Consider the following 25,128-nt stretch of genomic DNA (forward strand, 5'->3'; position numbering starts at 1 on the left):
CTTTTCACACACCTTTGACCAAAGTCACACAAACCCTGTTGCTTTTACTTCCCACATCCTATTGACACTCAAAGATTTTACAGTGTTTTTGTAGATAGTCCTTAAACTTTTTCCAGTCCTGTTCCATCGATTCTTCTCCCTGGTCACGGATTCTGCCAGTCATTTCAGCCATCTCCATGTAGTCTATCACTTGCGTCTGCCATTCCTCCACGGTGGGTAGATCCTGTGTCTTCCAATATTTAGCTAGAAGTATTCTTGCTGCTGTTGTTGCATACATAAAGAATGTTCTATCTTTCTTTGGCACCCATTGGCCAACTATGCCCAAGAGAAAGGCCTCTGGTTTCTTAGGGAAGGTACTTTTAAATACTTTCTTAAGTTCATTATATATCATTTCCCAGTAAGCCTTAACTCTTGGGCAAGTCCACCAGAGGTGAAAGAATGTTCCCTCAGCTTCTTTACATTTCCAACATTTATTGTCAGGCAGGTGATAAATTTTAGCAAGCTTGACTGGGGTCATGTACCACCTGTAAATCATTTTCATAATGTTCTCCTTTAAGGCAATACATGCCGTAAATTTCATACCGGTGGTCCACAACTGCTCCCAATCAGCAAACATAATATTATGACCTAGATCCTGCGCCCATTTGATCATTGCTGATTTGACCGTTTCATCCTGCGTGTTCCATTTCAACAGCAAGTTATACATCTTTGACAAAATCTTAGTTTTTGGTTCTAACAGTTCTGTTTCCAATTTCGATTTATCCACCTGGAAGCCAATTTTTCTATCCAAATTATAGGCCTCTCTTATTTGATAGTAATGAAGCCAATCTCGCACTTTGTCTTTTAATTTTTCAAAACTCTGCAGTTTCAATCTGTCACCTTCTTGTTCCAAAATTTCCCAATATTTTGGCCATTTAGCCTCCATATTGAGCTTTTTCTGAGCCTTAGCTTCCATAGGTGACAACCACCTTGGGGTTTTACTTTCCAGCAGGTCTTTATATCTTATCCAGACATTAAACAAAGATTTTCTGACAATATGGTTTTTGAATGCCTTATGAGCTTTAACCTTGTCGTACCAAAGATATGCATGCCACCCAAAAACATTATTAAAACCTTCCAAATCCAAAATGTCTGTATTTTCAAGAAGCAGCCAGTCTTTCAGCCAGCAGAATGCTGCTGATTCATAGTACAATTTAAGATCTGGCAGGGCAAATCCACCTCTTTCTTTTGCATCAGTTAAAATTTTAAACTTAATTCTAGGTTTCTTGCCCTGCCAGACAAATCTAGAGATGTCTCTCTGCCACTTCTTGAAACAATCCATCTTGTCCAAAATTTGCAAGGATTGAAATAAAAATAGCATTTTAGGCAATACATTCATTTTTATAGCTGCAATTCGACCCAACAAGGAAAGCTTCAAGTTAGACCAGATTTCTAAATCTTTTTTAACTTCTGCCCAACATTTCTCATAGTTCTCTTTAAATAAGTTCAAATTTTTCGCCGTCATATTAATCCCTAGGTATTTCACTTTCTTAACCACCATTAAACCTGTTTCATTCTGAAACCTATCCTTTTCCATTGGAGTTAAATTCTTCTCTAATACTTTAGTTTTTACCCTGTTTAGTCTAAATCCCGCCACATGACCAAATTCTTTAATCAATTCCAAAGCTCTTTTCATACTGGATTCCGGCTCCTGTAAAGTTAGAACCAAATCATCTGCAAAGGCTTTCAATTTATATTGTTTGGCTCCGACCTGAATACCTTTTACAAATCGGTCCCCTCTTATCATGTTTAGCAGCACCTCCAGGACCGAGATAAATAATAATGGAGAGATAGGGCAGCCCTGACGTGTTCCTTTTCACTTTGATGTGTTTTCTAACTGCTAGGCTGGTAGGAGCTGGGACAGAGCAACAGGAGCTCACCCCGTTGTGGGGATTCGAACCGCCAATGTTCTGATTGAGAAGCCCAAGAGGCTTAGTGGTTTAGACCACAGCTCCACCCGTGTCCCAAATAAACAAGCACACAATCACTGATAGGTCCACCCGCCATTGTGAGGCTCAAAGCAATGAAGATGATGCCTCCCCAGCTGTTGCCATTGGCTGTGGGTTTCTTGTGATGTCACAAAAGCACTTGGCAACTGAGTGGATATAAAGACAGCCCAAGGGGAAAGCCCTTTTCTATTTCCAACAGGACACACCTGGCAATGGATGTGACATTCAGCACTGCCCAGGTTTCTTCCACTTGGAGGAGGCAAACTGGTGAATGGAAGGAGGCAATCCTCTGGCAGTGGGATGCTAGGGAGCGATCATAAGGCAAGTTTGCTTGCTTGAAGGCTGCTGGTATCCATGGTTGGAAGCTGGTGGATGTCTCATGATGGACCTAACAGTAGCTTCTGGCACAATGGAACACTGTGACAGAAGCCAGAATGCACAGAAATGCTGTCTACCTTCCCGCCACAGTGGTACCTATTTATCTACTTGCACTGGCATGCTTTCGAACTGCTAGGTTGGCAGGCGCTGGTACAGAGCAATGGGAGTTCACCCCGTCGCAGGGATTCGAATTGCCGACCTTCCGATTGGCAAGCCCTAGGCTCAGTGGTTTAGACCACAGTGCCACCCACATCCCTCACAAGAGTCATCTAGTCCAATGCCTGCGATATGGGAATCTTTCACCCAATGTGAGGCTCTTACCATAACCCTGGGATTGAGAATTTCATGCTCTACCAACTGAGCTATCCCAACTGCAGTAATATTGGGATTATGTCTGCATTTATTTTACCGTTATTATATCTTTACCCTCCCTTCCACTAGAGAGCTCAAGCAGGTGTGCATGCCCATCTTATGGCATCCTTAAGGCAACCCTGAGAAGCAGGCTAGGCTGAAAAGATTGAGCAGCAACATGAAAAAGATTCAAGGGCTTCAGTCTTCCTAGTCCAAGGACAACATTCTGACCTCAGTATCAGTAGCCCCTTCAGGCATGTCAGAACAGGGGGTAAATGGGGAAGAGCAATCCTAGCTCTGCCCCCGTCCCTGCTATGCTCTGTGAATTGGAGGGCATATGTCTAAAGCTGTGGTTCCCAATGTGGACCACACGCCCCACAGGGGGCAATTTGATTTTTACAGGGGGGGGGCGCAATTTGAGAATGAATTATTAACAGATTTTTTTTTTTGCATTTCTTATGGTTCCAGAGGCCTCATATACAGTATATAAATACTGTATATATTGTGACTTATACGATTTTAAAAATAAAAATCAGAATGTAAACGGTGGCCAGCAGGTGACAATGGAGGGGTTATCTAAACAGAAAAGGTTATCTAAACAGAAAATACACCGGGCGCATTCAGGGGGAGTAGCGCTCAGTCAACAGTTGTCAAATTTCCCCCTTGAATGCGACTGCTCCGTAGCTGCTGAGTTGGAGCAGTCGCCATTTTTCGGAGCCATGCCACTCAGCAACATCAGTTAGCAGAAGAATAGATGAAATGAGTGAAGATATTGAAACACAACATATTGAAAAGCTGAAATCAAGAAAATACTCAGTACAAATGGATGAATCAACTCTGAGAGACAGTGAGGCCGTATTGCTAACCTATGTAAGATACAGTGGTACCGTGGTTCTCAAATGCCTTGGTACTCAAACAACTTGGAACCCAAACACTTCAAATCTGGTAAGTGTTCCAGTTTGCAAACTTTTTTCAGAAGCCGAACATGCTCCGTTTTGAGTGTTACGCTTCTGATTTGAGTGCCACACTTCCATTTTGAGTGTTACGCTGAGGTCTGACTGTTTTTGCTATTTATTTTGCGTTTTTGTTTTTGTGGCTTTTTTGTTTTCTTTTTGTGACTGTGTAGAACCCAGTTCAGCTACTGATTGATTGATTGCATGACTGCAGTACATTGCTTAGATAGTAAAATCCATGTTCAATTGCTGTTTTAGGGGTTGTTTTTAAAAGTCTGGAATGGATTAATCCACTTTGCATTACTTTCTATGGGAAAGTGGACTTTGGTTTTGGAACACTTTGGTTTTGGAACGGACTTCCGGAACAGATTAAGTTTGAGAACCAAAGTACCACTGTATGTTGATAAAGGTGATTTTTGCTGAAGAAATGCTATTCTGCAAATCATTAGAGAGCACCACTACTGCCACTGATATATATAATAAGCCAAAAAAATACTTAGATGTCAATAATATGTCAATGGAAAACATAACATGTCATGGGGGCGGGGGGAGATCAGGATTTTAGAGATGCTTAGGTGGGGCACAGGGACGCGGGTGGCGCTGTGGGTTAAACCACAGAGCCTAGGACTTGCCGACCAGAAGGTCAGTGGTTTGAATCCCCGTGATGGAGTGAGCTCTCATTGCTCGGTCCCTGCTCCTGCCAACCTAGCAGTTCGAAAGCACGTCAAAGTGCATGTAGATAAATAGGTACCGCTCTGGCAGGAAGGTAAACGGCGTTTCTGCTCTGGTTTGCTAGACGCGGCTTAGTCATGCTGGCCACATGACCCGGAAGCTGTATGCCAGCTCCCTTGGCCAATAAAGAGAGATGAGCGCCACAACCCCAGAGTCGGTCACGACTGGACCTAATGGTCAGGGGTCCCTTTACCTTTACCTAGGTGGGGTACGGCCAAAAAAAGGTTGGGAACCACTGGTCTAAAGTGTGAGTGGTTGTTTCTGCTTGTGTGAGCTCCCTATATAATGCAGATGCTCGCAAAACCAGGATTCTACATCGCATCACCCTCCCCTACTTTGTGCTTTGCCCTCTTTCCAGAATACCCGAAGAAGGTATTCTGGTTGGAGGATATAGGACACTATCTCACAACATGATTTCAGACACCACACAGACAGTTTTAAATAATTGCACTGTGGTCATCTGATTCTGCCCTCTTGACAGGGACAAAAAAGTGTCATTTGAAAGTCTCGCGGTCCACAACAAGCAAACCATTGATTTTCCAGCTCAAACGGAGAATCAGCGAAAATCACTTGCTGCTCTTGGAAGCTTTTGCCATGGATCAAAGAGCCTTCCATCAGTGGAGAGAGACAACTGGATGCAACCCACTGGATTTTGCAGTAATCTTTTACAACATATAGCCATGCCAGATTTAATCGATACAGAAAAAGCAAATCTATCTGGTTTTCTTTGGGCTCGTATCACCCTTGCTTTGGATTCTGGGGTATAGGAAATTTTCAGCTGAGTTGGTTTGAAAGTAACTGCACAGAGCTTTGAGGGTCTTTTATGAACATCTATATAAATTACCTACGCAGTGCAACTGGGGGAGCAAGGAGCTGTTCTCCCAGAATTAATGATGAGTTTTAGATAAAGGGGCTAAGGCAATCCATTGTAACTACTCCTCAATTTATTGCACACTTAAAAGAAAAACTTTCAGTGCACAACCATGACTCACGATACTTCTCAATATGCCTTAATTTCATTTTCAAGCCATTTGCTGCCAATGGTTTCTTCTTCTTCTTTTTTTGCTTTGCAAAACCGAATAATGAAATCCATTCACTGGCAACGCCATTTCACTACATGCACAGTTCATGGAAGATTATACACTGCAATAAACGGGCAGCAAAAAATGGAAAAGATGATAAAAGTAAAATACGATGGAAGTTGGTGTTTGGAATAAATGTCACTGATTTGGAATCTTCCAATATCAGGGTGTTTTTAAAAAATATATATTATTTTCAAAAGTTTTTTTAAACATGGAGGAGCAAACCGCACACTGTGTGCATGAATAAAATGATGCCTCAGGGAATTTTGGAAGTCTATGGTTGGATGTGCCATCTGATTTTGAGTGACTCCCCACCCCTGAAAGTCCCCTCACACCACCCCAAAGCCCCCAATTTCCCAGAGAAGTTATTCAGATGTGCCAGTGGCAGGGGATGCTTTTGTTCCTTAAGTAAACTTATCTTAGGACTGAAGCCATTGTATTTTCTTTTTAAAAAATAAAAATAAAAAATATAGATATATTATTATGTGTTGCACTGCGAACATCCTGCTCAGTAGACGATGTTTTAACTTTCTTGTTTTGTGGAAGTTGTGTTTGCTTTTTATTTATTTATTCTTGGCTGTCCATTAAAATGGGAACTGGTAATGTTTGGATAAACAGCTCTAGGTCCTTTGTATTTCGCGATAAGTCAATTCCATCTTGTAATGAACCGCTATCTCGCAACTTCAGCAGCAACAGCCTTCATTGAATCATGAATCTTGGCAAATCTCTCTTATCGCTGGAGGAGCCACAGAGCAAAATAATGGCTGGGTGGCTGTGGCTCGGAAAGGAATTGGAGGCGGCTTTCCTTATTTCTCGCAACGAGGGAGAAAGTCACAAGAATCCGTACTCTGCAGAAACGGTGACCTCCTATCTATGCGCAGATAAAAAGATCCTTTCCTTGCAGTGTATTTTCAAAAATAGGGAAGGCTTAATTCGATCCTATGACACATTGATTTACTACAGCGCATCTTTTCTTCCAAGCCTGACCTCAGTTTGACTTTCACATTTACTGGCTAAAGTGAAAAACTAGACCACTGCACGTTAGCATGGCAGCAAAAGCCAAATGAGAAGGTGACAGAGTGTGCTCTGTGCAGCTCTTGGGCTCCAGAAAAAAAGACCCCTGGGTTGAACTAAAACATTGATTAGGTTTACACCTTAGCATTTGGCTGGTTTTACTAGTTTCCTACAAACTGGAAGTGCCACGCGAAGTCGTATCTCTGGGCCAGTGCCGGATTTACGTAGAAGCTAAACAAGCTATAGTTTAGGGCCCCACTCTCTTGGGCCCCCCCCCAAATTATGAGTCGTTGTAAATTGTGTTTCTAAAGGAACTTTTGTTATTGCCAAATGCCAATGTATTTGCATTATTAAGTCTGTTATGAATAAAAAATCATTTTAAGTTAGAGCTTAATAATTATTTCACTATGAATATACTTCTTCTTAATTATATTTCACTATTACCGTATTTTTCACCCTATTGGACGCACCGGCCCATAGGACGCAACTAGTTTTCAGGGGGGGAAATCAAGGAAAAAAATATGATCCCCCCCCGCAGCTCTGGGAGCAGCGGACAGGCTGCACGCAGCCTGTGCGCTACTCCAAGACCTTCTCCCTGCTTTTGTGGGAGGTGGCGGAATTCTGCCACCTCCCGCAAAAGCCCACAGGAGGGAGAAGGGACGGACTCGGCCAGTCAGTCCCTTCTCCCTTCTCCCTCCTCGGGGAAAAGCCCCCAAGAGCGACGCGCTCTTTAAAGGCTGCACGGCTCCTACGGGCTTTTCTACGAGGTGGGGGAATTCCCCCACCTCCTAGGAAAGCCAGCAGAAGCCGCGGAGCCCCTTTAAAGAGCGCGCGGCTTTTGCCTGCTTTTGCGGGAGGTGGGGGAATTCCCCCATCTCCCGCAAAAGCCCACAGGAGGGTTGGAGAGTAGCCGGAAGGCGTTGCACGCCTTCCCACTGCCCCCCAATCTCTGGGGCTGGCGATGGGGGAAGCGCTGCTTTCCCCACCGCCAGCCTCCAACTCGGGTTGGAGAGTAGTGCGAAGGCGTCGCTCGCCTTCCCGCTTGCCCCCCATCCTCTGGGGCAGGCGATGGGGGAAGCGCTGCTTTCCCCACCGCCAGCCTCAAACCCGGGTTGGAGAGTAGCGGGAAGGCGTCGCTCGCCTTCCAGCTGCCCCCCAATCTCTGGGGCTGGCAACGGGGGAAGCGCTGCTTTCACCACCGCCAGCCTCAAACCCGGGTTGGAGAGTAGTGGGAAGGCGTCGCTCGCCTTCCCGCTTGCCCCCCATCCTCTGGGGCAGGCGATGGCGGAAGCGCTGCTTTCCCCACCACCAGCCTCAAAGCCAGGTCGGGGAGCAGTGCTAAGGCGTCGTGCGCCTTCCCGCTGCCCCCCATCCTCTGGGGCTGGCGATGGAGGAGGTGCTGCTTTCCACCACCGCCAGCCTCAAAGAGCAGACTCTCCTGGCTTCAGCGGAAGCAATGCAAAGCCTCCGGAGCGCAGGCTTCGGAGGCTTCGCGTTGCTATCGCTGAAGCCAAGGAGCCTGCATTCGCCCCATAAGATGCACACACATTTTCCCTTCATTTTTGGAGGGGGAAAAGTGCATCTTATAGGGCGAAAAATACGGTAATATACTTCTTCTTAATTGTATTTCAGTTCAGCAATCACTTCGATAAAATGCATATTTTGTTATGTGCAAATGGCTTTAGATTCCTATTAGGTCCATAAATTACCATATAGCATATATTCAACACAAAAAACAGCGACAATTTGTTGTTGAAAAAGGACAGCTGGACATATAAAGGGCCCCATTACCTTCAGTAGCTTAGGGCCTCATCAAACCTAAATCTGGCCCTGCTCTGGGCTACTGGAATACCGGCACTGTCTATCTTCTCAAATCCTAGCAGAATTTTTCTGCCTGATACCCAGCTCTACCTCTCTTTTAAAGAAGATCCAGTGAAGGTGGTGAAGGTCCTGTGTTGGGTGTCTGGAGGCAGTTGGAGAATGGATGGATGGCAGCTGATTGAGGTTGAATCCTGACAAGGCAGATGTACTGTTTTGGGAGGACAGGGGTGTGTGTGGGAGACTCCCTGGTCCTCAGTGGGGTAACTGTGCCCCTGTAGGACCAGGTGCGCAGCCTGGGAGTCATTTTGGACTCACAGCTGTCCATAGAGGTGCAGGTTAATTCTGTGTCCAGGACAGCTGTCTACCAGCTCCATCTGGTACGTAGGCTGAGACCCTACCTGCCCACAGACTGTCTTGCCAGAATGGTGCATGCTCTGGTTATCTCCTGCTTGGACTACTGCAATGCGCTCTATGTGGGGCTACCTTTGAAGGTGACCTGGAAACTACAACTAATGCAGAATGCAGCAACCAGACTGGTGACTGGGAGCAGCAAGTGGGAACAAAGGACTTTTTCATTTGTGGTTTCCCTGTTCTGGAACACTCCCCAAAAGACATACACCTTTTCCAATCTCTTTTAAGAAGAGAAGAAGAGTTTGGATTTGATATCCCGCTTTATCACTACCCGAAGGAGTCTCAAAGCAGCTAACAATCTCCTTTCCCTTCCTCCCCCACAACAAACACTCTGTGAGGTGAGTGGGGCTGAGAGACTTCAGAGAAGTGTGACTGGCTCAAGGTCACCCAGCAGCTGCATGTGGAGGAGCAGAGACGCGAACCCAGTTCACCAGATTACAAATCTACCGCTCTTAACCACTACACCACACTGGCTCTCAAGGCCCCAGCTTAAGATGATTTTATCCTGGCATTTTAAATCACTGGCAATTTCAGAAATTTTCGATATTGTTTTCCTAGTCATTAATATTTCACCATATATATTTTTATTGCTGCTGCTCTGGATTTTTAATTGTCTTGCAAACCATTCTGGGGGAAATGTTTATGAATGTCAGTGTACAAATGGCTGGAATGATTATGTTCACTACAGCTTTGTACTGCAACTTAATACTTCTTAATACTTTTTCATGGTTCCACTAAGCATGTGCTCTAGCCTTAAGAATTTGGCGATGTGAACACAGGTTGAAAGTTTCATTGTATGCCAAGCACACCTCTGGCACATCAAGTGTTGTCTCTTGCTTAATTAACACAACTATTATTGAATTTCCTGATCACCGTGGAATAGGTAAGCAGGTCACGGCAGCTTAATCACAACCGTGTAACAAACTCCAACCCTGTGCCAAGAAGACCCATGTTTTTGGACTGAGCTCTGCTAAATAAGAAATGTGCATGCAGATTACGATTCATTTTCATGCTATATTCTGCTTAACTGAGGAACGAAGGAATGAAAGCACTTAAAGATTAGGGCTAGAAGCGCTTTAGAAACTGTGAGAAATGGAGTAAGAATGTTGGGCCCTAATGTCCCAGTAGTGATGTATGGAAGTGAGAGCTGGACCATAAAGAAGGCTGATCGCTGAAGAATTGATGCTTTTGAATTATGGTGCTGGAGGAGACTCTTGAGATGGTTAATATTCAGTCCACTCTGAATATGAGTAATGTTGGATATCACCTAATGGGACTTACATTAGTGAAATTTCAAGGGGCCTGCTCTCAATATGATAGGGAACATTCCTAACCATGTCTAGCCAGAAGTAAGTCCCATTGAGTTCAACCTGTATGGGGCAACTGCGGGAATATGCAGTTGAATATGCAGTTGATGTCCTGCCAACCTAGCAGTTCAAAAGCACGTCAAACTGCAAGTAGATAAATAGGTACCGCTCCAGCGGGAAGGTAAACGACGTGTCCGTGTGCTGCTCTGGTTCGCCAGAAGTGGCTTAGTCATGCTGGCTACATGACCTGGAAGCTGTACGCCGGCTCCCTTGGCCAATAAAGCGAGATGAGTGCCGCAACCTCAGAGTTGGCCACAACTGGACCTAATGGTCAGGGGTCCTTTACCTTTACCTAGTTGCTTTGGAAGATGATAATCAGGCATACCTTTATGCAGTTGATGATCCTTAGGGATCTCTATGATATAGAGCAAAATATGGTCAACGGGTCTTACTCCCAGGTAGGTGGGTCTACTATTGTACCCTATGTCTGGATGCAACCCAACTGAGTTTAAATGAGCTATCCTTTTGTATCCTTCAAGGGGTAGATGTTCAAAACCACTCTGACATTTGCTTCACTTCAGAGCATGAAAACGTCTTTATGTTATTCCCACCCACCCACCAAAATGAACATCCATCCAGACAACAACAGCTCACTGTCGACGTAATATTGAGAATTACAAGAACTACAGTATTTGCCAATATACAGACTCTTTGAACACTAACATTCTTCCACTTTGTTTCTGAAAAGTGCATATATGTTTGTTTTCCTATTTGTTTGTTTTGACCATGTTTTGGCCATTTCTTGTCCATCATTTTCCGCACTAAACTGCAACCTGCAAGTGCTTTTCCCACCATGCAGTTCCAGTGACATGTTGGCAAGAGCAATACTATGGTTAATATTCAGGGAGCCTGACTGCAACAACTTCCTCCCATTATCATTAGTAGCAAGAGCAGTGATTTACTGATGTGAATAACTGATGTTATTTCACCAGCATCATTCAGTCAGGTCCCAAGCTCAATATCCCTTTTTAGAAATCCAGGTGGCTAACCAGATTCACACTGTATCTAAAGCTTCTCTTTCGATATACTGAAAATGAAAAGAAAAAAAGCACTACACTTTCTACTCAAAGGTAAGTATTATTTGGCTATAATCCAAAAGACAAATGATTCTTCCATGTCAATGGGATGGCTACTTTGGATCATGTACATTGACATCTGTGTGTCGTAGGGGACACATGCATATGGGACGTGGGTGGCGCTGTGGTCTAAACCGCTGAGCCTCTTGGGCTTGCCAATCGGAAGGTTGGCAGTTCGAATCTGCACCACGGGGTGAGCTCCTATTGCTTTATCCCAGCTCCTGACAACCTAGCAGTCTGAAAGCATACCAGTGCAAGTAGATAAATAGGTACCGCTGCGGCGGGAAGGTAAACGGTGTGTCCGTGCGCTCTGGTTTCCATCACGGTGTTCCGTTGTGCCAGAAGTGGTTTAGTCATGCTGGCCACATGACGCAGAAAACTGTCTGTGGACAAACACTGGCTCCCTCGGCCTGAAAGCGAGATGAGTGTTGCAACCCCATAGTCACCTTTGACTGGACTTAACTGTCCAGGGGTCCTTTACATTTACCGTTTATGGGCAACATGAAGACTTTTTATTAACATTTGGACAAGAGGTCAGTAACGAAGGGCAATTGAAACATTATTTTTAAAAGTATATAGTGGAAAAGTGGAAACACTTACTATTTTACACTGAGAGCCACCGTAAAATTTGTGTATTTTTAAATTAAAGAATGGGATTTTGTAAAAGAGGGGCATGCACCCATAATATTCAGGAATATAGCTGGTTACTACTCTAATCAGTACAAATACAGTGGTACCTCAGGTTACATACGCTTCAGGTTACAGACGCTTCAGGTTACAGACTCCGCTAACCCAGAAATAGTACCTTGGGTTAGGAACTTTGCTTCAGGATGAGAACAGAAAACGTGTTCTAGTGGTGCGGCGGCAGCAGGAGGCCCCATTAGCTAAAGTGGTGCTTCAGGTTAAGAACGGACCTCCTTAAGAACGAATTAAGTTCTTAACCTGAGGTACCACTGTAGAATATACCAGCAAGCCTTTAAAAGCAGGGGGTGGGGGGGTGGAGAGGAAGTGGGGAAAGAAAGACTTGAATTACATTGGTGCCAAATTTCAAGAAGCATTTAATGGGGCATGTGAGGTTGCAAACTACTAAAGCCAGTATGTCTGCTCATGCACTTCTTAAAAAATAAAAACCTGCCACCTTTTCAGAAGGATGGCATTAGGAGATATGGGTGTATTGTACGAATAAGTCAAAGCAGTGAGAACTGTCTAGGTTAAATGAGATCACAGGGGCATGAACTGAAGGTTATAAAACTGACCATTAATACATTGAGAGGAGTCCCTGCCATCGTTCGAAACTCTGAAAGATCCTCTTTTCATGACAGCAATCCCACTTATGTGCAATTATCAGGATCTCCCCCCGCCCCAACTCCTCATGCACTTTTAATTCTTCAAGTTTTCTATTCACACAGTTGAGATGGCTGAATTGCTCCTGGTTAATTACAGTTCCCACACCATCTGGGCATTGTTCTGGGTTATTCATATGTGATGTCAATTTGTTTAATGGTCTGTCAAAAGCAACTCTGGTACAGCAGATTGTTTCCTCTAGAGTTTATACTTTCCAGTAATTCCCTCCTTCTAGGTTCGTTATATCCACAGCTGGGGAAAGAGAGGTGGGGCAGAGAAAAGAGAAGCGAGGAACTGTTGGATTTCAGACACAATAGTCAGGCTGCAATATAAACATGATGCGTAGCTTTGGTGCTTAAAAAAGTCCATTGTTTCTTTTTAAACTCCCCAAACCAGAAGGAAACAATGATCCAGAAGGATGTCTGCTTAGCATGTGTTCCCACACCATCTATTGAAACTTATTTCCTAAAAAGAATATTCCCATCTGAAGACTATAACCAAAAACAGAACTTGGAATTACAGTGTATTCCTATAAATGTCTACTCAGAAGTAAGCCCTACTGAGTTATAAGACTTATTTCAAGGCAAATGTGTATACAACTGCAGACACAGCAGTGATGAGATGCATACGGATGGGTAATGTAATCTATTTTTAATTGTCAGCCTACTCCAGCATTAAGCAGTATAATAAATAATGATCGTTTTTATTTTTTTTAGTTACAGCTTTTATAAACCCACCCGCCAGTTCATGGTCCCTGGACAGAAGTTCATATATGACATTAAAACAATAAAATAAGTCATCTGAAATCCAATACTCACAAAAAAATTAAGTCAATACTTTAACTGTCAGAAGCATGCCCCACAGAAGCAGCAGGCAAATTAAATCAATAACCGAGGATAACAGAACTGACAGTAAACCTCACTCTGTCCCCAAAGCCTGGGCAAACAGGTGTGTCTTCACCTGTTGACAAAATGCCATGAAGTCAGAACAAGGCTTCAGCAGGGAGGTCGTGCCGCAAGTTCTCACACCACCAGTCCTCTGTTGGAATCACAATTGGGGTTCCCTGGCATATCTTAAGCCCACAGGCAGACCAATACTGGAGGAGGAATAATTTTAAATATTCCCAAGAGGTTCCCAAGATGTCCAGGACTTTATATTTAGATATAAGCACCTGGAACTGAGAAAAAAATTGGTAACCCGTGCAGTTCATTCATTCATTCATTCATTTATATACATACGTACTGTACATACAGACATACTTTTCAAGTTTATACAGTTCACTAATTTTATACATTTCACTAATTTTACAATCATTTTGACATTTCAGAACTTGACATTCTTCCCCCACTTTCTGTAGTTCCTTAAATTTGTTTTTAATATCTTCTGCATATCCAAATTAACTTAATTTACTCATTTATTCATCTTCTTTAAATATACAGTCGTACCTTGGCTACTGAAAGCCTTTGAACCAGGGGCATAGGAAGGGGGGTCAGAGGGCAGCAAGCCCTAGGCTCTGATCAGCAAGCCCTAGGCTCTGTGGTTTAGACCACAATGCCACCCGCATCCCTTAGTCCTATGGGACCTTGGGCCAATTCCAATAGGGCCAAGCAGTCATATTACAATACTATCCTCTGAAAGTTACCTTTCAGGAGAACCACCGTGTCTCCAATTCCCTAGGGAGAAGCTGCAAGGGGATGCTGTGGTCAACAAGATCAAAAGCTGCTCAACAAGGTTGAACTCCCCCTGCCTCTTCCCTGATGACCAAGGTAATTTCAAGGTAAGGGCCTGAGGCTTCTTAGAATTTGGTCCAGATAAATTGCTTCCTCCAAACATGCCAGAAGTTGAGGTGATACCACCAGCATCCCATAAACAATCTACAAGCAAGAGGCAAGTTCCTAACACCTCAACCTGCTGAAGCACTGAGCGAGGCAACTATGAGGAGAAATAAGTACCACCCATTTAGTTATTTAAAGTATTAAAGTATCAGCTAAAAGTGTAGCAAGAGCACTGCAGAGACTCTGTGTGCCAGGAGCTAAATTCATGGTGGTTAACTTTTGTAAAAATGTACAGCTTCTGATTGGCCCGTGCAGAGCTTGTCTGAAGCCCAGGGGAGGAGTATTGTAAGAATAAGGTTATAAACTCAAACTCAAAAGGGACGTGGGTGGCGCTGTGGCCTAAACCACTGGGCCTCTTGGGCTTGCCGATCAGAAGGTCAGAGGTTCGAATCCGCGTGACGGGATGAGCTCCCGTAGCTCTGGCCCAGTTCCTGCCAACCTAGCAGTTCGAAAGCACGCCAGTAGTGCAAGTAGATAAATAGGTACTGCTGCAGCGGGAAGGTAAACAGTGTTTCCGTGCGCTCTGGTTTCCATCATGGTGTCCCGTTGCGCCAGAAGCAGTTTAGTCATGCTGGCCACATGACCTGGAAAGCTGCCTGCGGACAAACGCCGGCTGTCTCGGCCTGAAAGTGAGATGAGCGCGCAACCCCAGAGTCATCCGTGACTGGACCTAATGGTCAGGGGGTACCTTTACTTTTACCTTAGTCAGATTTGTGCGGTAACTAACAGGTTGGGATAAGCATGAAATCTAAAGACCCCAAATCAATTGTACCATCATACCATCACGAGTAGATAAATTGTTACCACTGTGGTGGGAAGGTAAATGATGTTTCCGTGCGCTCTGGCTTCCATCACGGTGTCCCATTGCACCAGAAGCAGTTTAGTCATGCTGGCCACATGACCTGGAAAGCTGTCTGCGGACAAACACCGGCTCCCTCCGCCTGAAAGCGAGATGAGCGCTGCAACCCCATAGTCGCCTTTGACTGGACTTAACTGTCCAGGGGTCCTTTACCTTTAACCTATAAACTCAAACAAAAAAGCAGCCAGTCCCTGGTGGGGGCCCCTGACCAATTTATCCCTCCAAGGCCTGTGGCATGTGTACATAACTGTCCCCCGTCCACTCTGCACATGCCTGGCCGAGGAGCTGATTCCTAGTGGTGACGAGCCTACAGAAACTCAGTTCCTAGCTCTCCTCTAGCAGGAAAGCATTGAGGGGCCGCAGTGGACAACAACCAAAGAACAACCAGAAACCCAGATTAAATCCCATTGTTAGAGAGGAGGAGGAGACCACCCTGATAGAAGTTTTGTGGGAACGTTTATATAATTTAGCAGAGTTTAAACGATCCCCTGTTTGAATTTATGCAACGACAAGCCGGTTGATAACTCGTTTGAGTCCTATCAATAATTATACCTTCCTGGCTGATAATCTCTTTCTGTCCCTCTTAAAAGAAAACACACATGAACCTGAATCATATTAACATACACTACTTTGCTATCGTTTCCGTGCGCTGCTCTGGTTTGCCAGAAGTGGCTTAGTCATGCCGGCCACATGACCCGGAAGCTGTACACCAGCTCCTTCGGCCAATAAAGCGAGATGAGCGTCGCAACCCCAGAGTCGTTCATGACTGGACCTAACGGTCAGGGGTCCTTTTACCTTTTTACTTTACTATCAGATTCATTCAGGTTTACAGAGTTGTTTCTGAAGTCAGGCTTAGGTTACATAACAGATAAACTATATCCTAGATAGTAGTGAGTCATGAGAAGACTGCATCTGAGCAGTTACCAGTTAACACTCCTAGCAGCAACTGACCAACCGACCAACTGACCAAACTGCCTGCCACATAGAGGCAGTTAGTCCTCTTGGAATGTTGGACTTGACTGACAGCTTTGTATCCCACAAGTTTCACACGTGCCAATGGAAATGTCAGCTATACAATGTAAGCTTAGCATTCATCCCAAGCTCATTGCAGGCCTTAGTTTTAGTTTAAAGGGGCAAAGTATAAACGAAACAAGTTTTATTCACCCTTTGCAGATCCAGGACTCCCACCTTTACCCCAGACTTGCATTTGGAGACTCCTTGATCATTTCTTTCCATCAAAGCTAAAACTTAATTGATTCATGATTTCTGATCCTGGCCATCTCATTCGTTTGACTCATCTTGCCCGGACCCCAAACTTTTGGAGACACTATTAAATTTATTAGGATATATATGGATGCACAGATGCTATTGCACATTTAAAAGATTAACAGGCGTGTTTGTGGGATCCGATCCCATTAAAACGACCACACATAGCCCTATAGAAAGCATGCATAAATTCATGGCAGGGCAGTGAGTGACATAACGAGAATGAAATGCGGCAAGAGCGTTCGCCTTGATGCACCTCTTAAACAGCAGCACTGGTCCTCAGGCTTGTGTCTGTTGCTTCTCTTCTCCAGAGGCAAGGCTGTCATTTCTGATGAGCTACCACTGGCTATTAGCACGCTAATGTTTATGCAATAAAGAGCCTATGGCAAGTCAGGACTAACCAGCCATTGTGCTCCGTAGAGCTGAAAGGGGGGCAATTCATGCTATTACGATTTGTGTCTGAGCAGGTAGGCAACACATTTTCCAACTGCCTTTGGCTTAAACTGTACTTTGCTTTTGTAATACTTTGATGTTTGCATACACTATTCTCGGAAACCTATTATCGTCACAGATAGATGATGGACCCAAAGAAGAAAGGAAGTTGGCGGTGTTTTGCAGAGTGGTTTGGACAGATTGCTAAAATAAAAGAATGATGGCCTCAGTAATTCTACATACAGTCCAATTGCTGAAGGTTTGGTGTGAAGAGAGGAGAGAGAGATTGGGAAGTTTTGTCACAATTTTAATTTTTTTAAAAAATTGCTAGTAAAGGTAAAGGGACCCCTGACCATTAGGTCCAGTCATGACCGACTCTGGGGTTGCAGCGCTCATCTCGCTTTATTGGCTGAGGGAGCCAGCGTACAGCTTCCGGGTCATGTGGCCAGCATGACTAAGCCACTTCTGTCGAACCAGAGTAGCGCACGGAAATGCTGTTTACCTTCCCGCTGGAGCGGTACCTATTTATCTACTTGCGCTTTGACGTGCTTTCGAACTGCTAGGTTGGCAGGAGCAGGGACCGAGCAATGGGAGCTCACCCCGCCGCGGGGATTCGAACCGCCAACCTTCTGATCGGCAAGTCCTAGGCTCTGTGGTTTAACCCACAGTGCCACCCGCGTCCCTCTTTAAAAATTGCTACTATCTTCCAAATACTCTGACATCGTCCCATAGGCACTATGACCTTGTTTAATTTTATGTCCTTCCCCTTTAAATCCAAGTGCAGCTGACAGGATTACATGCTGATACGATGCATTGCATTGTGAATCGATGACTTCAGATAAAAAGCGGGAGCACATGCTTATCTGCTTCATTTTGGAGAAATGAGGACTCCAGTCGTGTTGCATATTCACTGATATGCCTCTAACATTACTAGGTACAGTCCACTGCTTAGAGGCCTAGGCCACAAATCAGGAACTTACGGTAAGTTCAGACTCTCCAAGTGTCCCTGTTTTCCAGCGAAAGCCCCAGATTTACAGAAGCCGTCACAGTTTCTGATTTGATCCCAGCATGTCCTGCTTTTCCTTAGGACATCCTTATTTTCACCAGAGAAATATTGGGGGGAGGGGGTAATGGAGTTATGCAACCCCGAGCCAAAGAGATAAGTAACTATACAACCTTCAGAAGACATCTGAAGGCAGCCATATATAGGGAATTTTTTTAATGTTTAATGTTTTAATATATGTTGGAAGCAGCAAAGAGTGGCCAGGGTCCAGTGAGATGGGTGGGGAATAATAATAATAATAATAATAATAATAATAATAATAATAATAATAATAATGGAATAGAACGTCCTAATTTTCATCAGAGAAATGTTGGAGGGTATGTAAGTTCAGTTTCAAACCACCCTCTGTGACATCCGAAATACGGGGAGAAGGTATACCTATTTCACAGGGTTATTGTAAGGAGAAAAAGGTCTGTCTGTGGTACTTAGCTGCACAGTGCTAAGTAGTTTCTATTATTTTATCAATTACAAAAGAAAGAAAATAAATAAATAAATAAATATTGCAATATTGGGGGCTTGTTGCATATCCTGTATATTTACTCTTTTCATAGGGAGGCGGATGGCGCTGTGGTCTAAACCCCTGAGCCTCTTGGGCTTCCGATCGGAAGGTCGGCGGTTCGAATCCCTGCAACAGAGTGAGCTCCCGTTGCTCTGTCCCAGCTCCTGCCAACCTAGCAGTTCAAAAGCACGCCAGTGCAAGTAGATAAATAGGTACCGCTGTGGTGGGAAGGTAAACAGCATTTCTGTGCATTCTGGCTTCTGTCATGGTGTCCCATTGTGCCAGAAGCTACTGTTAGGTCCATCACGAGACGTCCTCCAGCTTCCAACCACGGATACCAGCAGCCTTCAAGCAAGCAAACTTGCCTTATTATCGCTCCCTAGCATCCCACTGCCAGAGGATTGCCTCCTTCCATTTACCACTTTGCCTCCTTCAAGTGGAAGAAACCTGGGCAGTGCTGAATGTCACATCCATTGCCAGGTGTGTCCTGCTGGAAATAGAAAAGGGCTTTTCTCTTGGCCTGCCTTTATATCCACTCAGTTGTCAAGTGCTTTTGTGACATCACAAGAAACCCACAGCCAATGGCAACACCCGGGGAGGCATCACCTTTATTGCTTTGAGTCTCACAATGGCAGGTGGACCTATCAGTGATTGTGTGTTTGTTTATCTGGGACATGGGTGGAGCTGTGGTCTAAACCACTGAGCCTCTTGGGTTTCCCAATCAGAACATTGGCGGTTTGAATCCCAGCTCCTGCCAACCTAGCAGTTCGAAAGCATGCCAGTGCAAGTAGATAAATAGGTACTGCAGTGGTGGGAAGGTAAACAGCATTTCCGTGCACTTTGGTTTCTGTCACGGTGTCCTGTTGCGCCAGAAGCTGTTTAGTCCTGCTGGCTACATGATCCGGAAAGCTGTCTGTGGACAAACGCTGGCTCCCTCGGCCTGAAAGCGAGATGAGCACCACAACCCCATAGCCACCTTTGACTGGACTTAACCATCCAGGCATCCTTTACATTTACCTTTCCTCCTCCTCCTCCTCCTCCTCCTCCTCCTCCTCCTCCTCCTCCTCTTCTTCTTCTTCTTCTTCTTCTTCTTCTTCTTCTTCTTCTTCTTCTCCTTTCTCTTTTCATATTTACTTTAAACTCCCTAGATCAGCGGTGGGGAACCTGTGACTTTCCAGATGTGGGTGGGCTTCAATCCCCAACAGCTCTATCAGCCTGGCAGATAGTCAGGAATGATGGGAGGTCTAGTCCATCTGGAGGCACACAGGTTCTCCAACACTGCTTTAGACCACTGGTCTTCAACTGGTGGGTTGGGGCCCAGTAGTGGGCTGTGGCCAGATCCACAATGGGTCACAACAGGAGCGCAACCGCTATGCAAATATATGGTAAAAAGTTAAGAACTGGGTATCCAAAAGAGTGTTTCGATTAAAAGCGGGTTCTGTGTCATCTTGGGAAAAGTTATGGAGGGAGGACTGAAAATTTACAGCATGCTATGTGTTGAAGGAGAACTATATGAAAATGATGTATCGTTGGTATTTAACACCCACAAAATTAGCAAAAATGTATAGAACTGCTTCAAATGTATGTTGGAAGTATAAGGAGAAGGAAGGTGTGTTCTATCATATGTGGTGGGTGTGCAAGATGGCAAAAGCATTCTGGGAAATGATATATAATGAGTTGGAAAAAATGTTTAAAATAACATTTGTGGAAAAACCCGAAGCTTTTTTAGTAGGAATTTTAGATGCAGAGATACCAAAGGAACAGAAACGATTATTCATGTATGCGATGACAGCAGTGTGGATACTACTGGCCCAGAGATGGAAAGACGATAAAGTCAAGATCAGAGACGAATGGTTGATGAAGATGATGGACTACGCCGAAACGGCGAAATTGGACAGGGAAATCAGAAACCAGGAAGATAGAAACTTTAATAAGGAATGGGAAAAAAATACAATTTACTTCAGAGAACACTGTAAACAACTAAAAACTTTGGCAGGATTTGAGTAACACTTGTATTAAAAACTAAGGTAAAAATGTTACAGATAGGTAGCCGTGTTGGTCTGCCATAGTCAAAACAAAACAAAAAAATTTTTTTCCTTCCAGTAGCACCTTAAAGACCAACTAAGTTAGTTCTTGGTATGAGCTTTTGTGTGCATGCACACTGTATCTGAAGAAGTGTGCATGTATCTGAAGAAGTGTGCATGCACATGAAAGCTCATACCAAGAACTAACTTAGTTGGTCTTTAAGGTGCTACTGGAAGGAAAAAAAATTTTTTGTTTTGTTTTAAGGTAAAAATGGACTATTTTAAGAAAAACAGAGAAAATATATGATGCAGTAAAAAAAGTTTGATAATGGAAACCATGGAGGGGTGGAGGGAAGTCAGGGAATCTTAAATGTTGGCGATTATGATTAATGTTTGAATTCAAATGTATAGTGTAAAATTGAATAATAAAAAAATAAAAGTGGGTTCTGTGTCTGAGGATGCCTGCTGTAGACTGAACAAGTGACTTGGGATCTTTCTTACGTACCGTGAGTTGATAAGCAGAAAAGGACGACTGATCTTGTGCCATTCCTATGCCTTTATTCAGTCCTTCGAAAAGCAAACGCCTGCCCTGTAATGGACTTATGACAGCGAGGCTCTGCCAGCTCTCAGCTAGCTCAGATTTGCCAAGCATCTGGCATGAGTAAACAACGGCATTTGTATTTGTGCGTGTGTGAGAGACCACTGGCAGGAGAGAAAGAGTATACATTCATAAAAACCTCTGTCAATCACTGCTTCAACGGCAGCACAGGAGGTGGCGGCAAAGCCAGCGCAGTTCGTTTAAGGGCTCTTCAACAGACACAAAGAGCTCTGCACTGAAGTAAATGGCTTGCGGATTTTAGCTGAAAACGACAGAACTGGTATTTGGTAGCTTAAATGCAGGTTATTAATTTGAAAAAGCAAACAATTATAGCAGAAAATAAAATGTTGGATGACAACTGTGGCTCAGTTTTGCACCGTCTTCTACTGCCGCTTGGCATTTATGCAGCACATTTCAAATGTTTGAAGAAGTTCACAGGCGTTATCTCAATAATCCTGCTGGGGTGGGGAGTTAGCAGCTAGCCTAAGGCCACCCAGCGAGTACACAGCGACATCTCATCACAACAGCAATTCAACTTGATGTTTAGTTGGCATCAAACTGAAGACTAATCGATGAGAAAAGGAGATCTGTTAGCTTATGGAAGGAGAGGGAAGATTCAGTTAAATCTACTCACAGCTGCTGAATCTATGTCAATATTGGGTAGCTGCTAGATGAAAAAGACATGGCACTTGACTCTCACACGACACGCTCCCTACATTGGCTGAAATCATTGAGGTGGGCAGACACAGCTGGCTGCTTGAATGATAACTGTTTCTAGAGATGGACGAGTTGTCACAAGCTTGTTTTCTATCACTGGGGTTTTGTCACATGAGGACTAAAGCAGAAGACAATTTGACCAGGATGCCACCAATGGGGGAAATAACTGCATGGTGACTCTTTCACTAGTTTTTTATTGCAAATAAGTTTCAAAATGGAAGGGACTTTACCAAACCACAGACTTTGCTCCACTAGGTCTTATGTTTTGTTAAACTTGGGACATGGCCAGTGTTTCTCTGTGGCGAGGGATAAGCCATCATATTCTGAGGAGATTTTTTACATTTCATTTCCCTGTACACCATACTGTCACCCAGCAAGAACTTACTGCCATATTGAGGAGGCTGGTCAGTAATAATCATAATCATAATAATTTATTATTTATACCCCACCCATCTGGCTGGCTTTCCCCAGCCACTCTGGGCAGCTCCCAACAGAATATTAAAAACACAATCAAACATTATAAACTTCCCTAAACAGGGCTGCCTTCAGATGTCTTCTAAAACTCAGGTAGTTGTTTATTTCCTTGACATCTGATGGAAGGGCGTTCCACAGGGCGGGTGCCACTACCGAGAAGGCCCTCTGCCTGGTTCCCTGTAACCTCACTTCTTGCAGTGAGGGAACCACCAGAAGGCCCTTGGAGCTGGACCTCAGTGTCCTGGCTGAATGATGGGGGTGGAGATGCTCCTTCAGGTATACTGGGCCGAGGCCGTTTAGGGCTTTAAAGGTCAGTGCCAACACTTTGAATGGTGCTCAGAAACATACTGGGAGCCAATGTAGGTCTTTCAGGACTGGTGTTGTATGGTCTCGGCGGCCACTCCCAGTCACGAGTCTAGCTGCCGCATTCTGGATTAGTTGTAGTTTCCGGGTCACCTTCAAAGGTAGCTCCACGCAGAGCACATTGCAGTAGTCCAAGCAGGAGTTAACTGGAGCATGCGCCACTCTGGCGAGACAGTGTGCAGGCAGGTAGGGTCTCAGACTGCGTACCAGATGGAGCTGATGGACAGCTGCCCTGGACACAGAATTGACCTGCACCTCCATGGACAGCTGTGAGTCCAAAATGACTCCCAGGCTGTACCCCTGGTCCTTCAGGGGCACAGTTACCCCATTCAGGACCAGGGAGTCCTCCACACCTGCCCACCCCCTGCCCCCACAAATCAGTATTTAGTCCAGATTCAACACAAATCTGTTAGCCATCATCCATCCTCCAACCGCCTTCAGACACTCACACAGGACCTTTACCGCCTTCACTGGTTCTGATTTAAAAGAGAGGTAGAGCTGGGTTTCATCCACATACAGATGATATGCTATCTCAAGTCCAGCATCAATCAATAAAGCAACACCTTAGCAAAAGATGCAACAGCTGAACTTGCTGGTACAAGAAATACAACTGATTAGAACCTTGTCTTAGAGGTTTAACCCCACTTAAAACTGCAGGTCCTTCCATAACAGGTGAGCACGCTGAAGCAATATCTCAAAGCAGAATCAGTGGGTTACCTGCTCTACCAGGTAACCCACAACTTCTGGAACAGCCCTAATCCTAACCTGGAGGGAATGTCAGCAAACATTAGGCAAAACATTGCCTTGCCTTTGGAAAGGCTAGCAATGAGTCATTGCTATTCAAGACCATCCAGTGATTAAAACCAGGTTACCACTCACATATTCAGAGCTAATCTAAAGTCCCTTTTTCTAGTTACATTTTCTCTTTTAAAACAAATGAGCCAGGACTTCATTAACATGCTCTTCTGCTCAGAAACTTTTATGAAATAGCTGCAAACACCATGACTGGAGGCTTTCAGTTCAAAGCAAATTCTTCTTGCTTAAAAAAAATAAATCCAACTATTTTGTCCTTAGCAGGTACAATGTTAAAACGGTATCTTACAAGTTAGAAGAGGTCAAGACAGCACATTTCTTTTCACTCCTCGCTCTGTGCTAATAAAGCCTACGACTGCATTATATGAAATTAAATGGGAACCGTTATCAACTTCCCTTTCCCCCTGGAAAGTGCAGCATCATTGGTGCTCAAACAGTCCTTTTAATGAACTACCAATTACTACAAAGCGCAAAGGACCCCAGTGGCCAGAAATCCTCAAGTCAGTCATCTAGCACAAACATCTATGCAGCTGCACTATAAATTCTTAGAGGACTGGACTGTTAGCCTGCTAAATCTCTAATGTTTCAGGTGCAAGAGATGACCTACTCTCTCCTCGTTATATTTCTAAGTGGGAACCCAGCTTTTCTTTTCAGTTCATTTGCCAAGGTGCCTACTGAGCCAGTAAAGTTTCGACTGAGCAAATGACTGCCATGGCATCCTCTGCTGGCAAAGATGGCGGAACCACCCAACTGCTAGGCCATAGAATTAGTGAATGGCTGCAAAACAGCAGTATTTATCCCGTGCCAATTCAGTCAAAATGACAAGCTAGCTTGTGTTTCAGTGTTTCTTGGTTAACCTCGGCAACTGCAGTTTTTCATTCAAAGTGTATTTATTTTGTTTTGTTTTGTTTTATTAATTTGTATTTATACTTTTTAAGTTTATACATTTCCTTAATTTTACAATCATTTTAACATTTCAAAACTTGACTTCCTTCCCTCTCTTTCTGCAGTTCCTTAAATATATATATAAATCTTCTGCATATCCAAATTCATTTAATTTGCTCACTTGTTTATCTACTTTAAATATATACTCTTGTTAAACTGCAGGTTATTACAATAATCCTGCTAATGTTTTTATCTGTTTGAAATTTATCTGTAAATATTCAATAAACCATTTCCATTCTTTTATAAAAAAATGTTATATTGATTTCTTATGCTTCCGGTAATTTTTGCCATTTCTGCATATTCCATAATTTTTGTATCCATTCTTCCTTTGCTGGGACTTCTGCTTCTTTCCATTTTGGGGCGAGTAATGCTCTTGCTGCTGTAGTAGTATACATAAATAATTTTCTGTACGATTTAGGTAGTTCTGTCCCTATAGTTCCCAAAAGAAAAGCTTCTGGTTTCTTTACCAAGGTTATTTTAAACATCCTTTTCAATTCATTATATATAATCTCTGCAAAAGATTTCTGGATTGCAGGGGTTGGACTAGATGACCCTTTTGGCCCCTTCTACAATTCTTTGATTCTGTGATTTCTTTACTGCACTTCATCAAAATATTCCAAGGTGGCATCCCAAAACGTAAACAAAGTCCAACTAAAATGTATTGAAGTCCATCTTCACAATCATCAATCCAGAATGCCCCACTAGCGCATCATTAATGCAAAT

General features: G+C 43.8%; 2 protein-coding genes across 4 annotated transcripts in view; one reads left to right on the forward strand and one right to left on the reverse strand.

Annotated features, from left to right (window-relative positions):
- LMNB1 (lamin B1) overlaps positions 1 to 1,968 on the forward strand; it is a 117,528-nt gene extending 115,560 nt beyond the window's left edge. Inside the window, exon 11 of the mRNA XM_083576863.1 lies at positions 1,884 to 1,968. Coding sequence (XP_083432989.1) covers positions 1,884 to 1,953 — 70 coding nt within the window. The 3' untranslated portion in view covers positions 1,954 to 1,968. The remainder of the gene's footprint in view (positions 1 to 1,883) is intronic.
- The window catches only part of MARCHF3 (membrane associated ring-CH-type finger 3), a 176,517-nt gene that overhangs the window by 72,481 nt on the left and 78,908 nt on the right, over positions 1 to 25,128 (reverse strand). The gene's annotated exons all lie outside the window — the stretch shown is intronic.

Source organism: Podarcis filfolensis (assembly GCF_964270895.1).
Source record: "Podarcis filfolensis genome assembly, chromosome: 11".
Lineage (NCBI taxonomy): Eukaryota > Metazoa > Chordata > Lepidosauria > Squamata > Lacertidae > Podarcis > Podarcis filfolensis.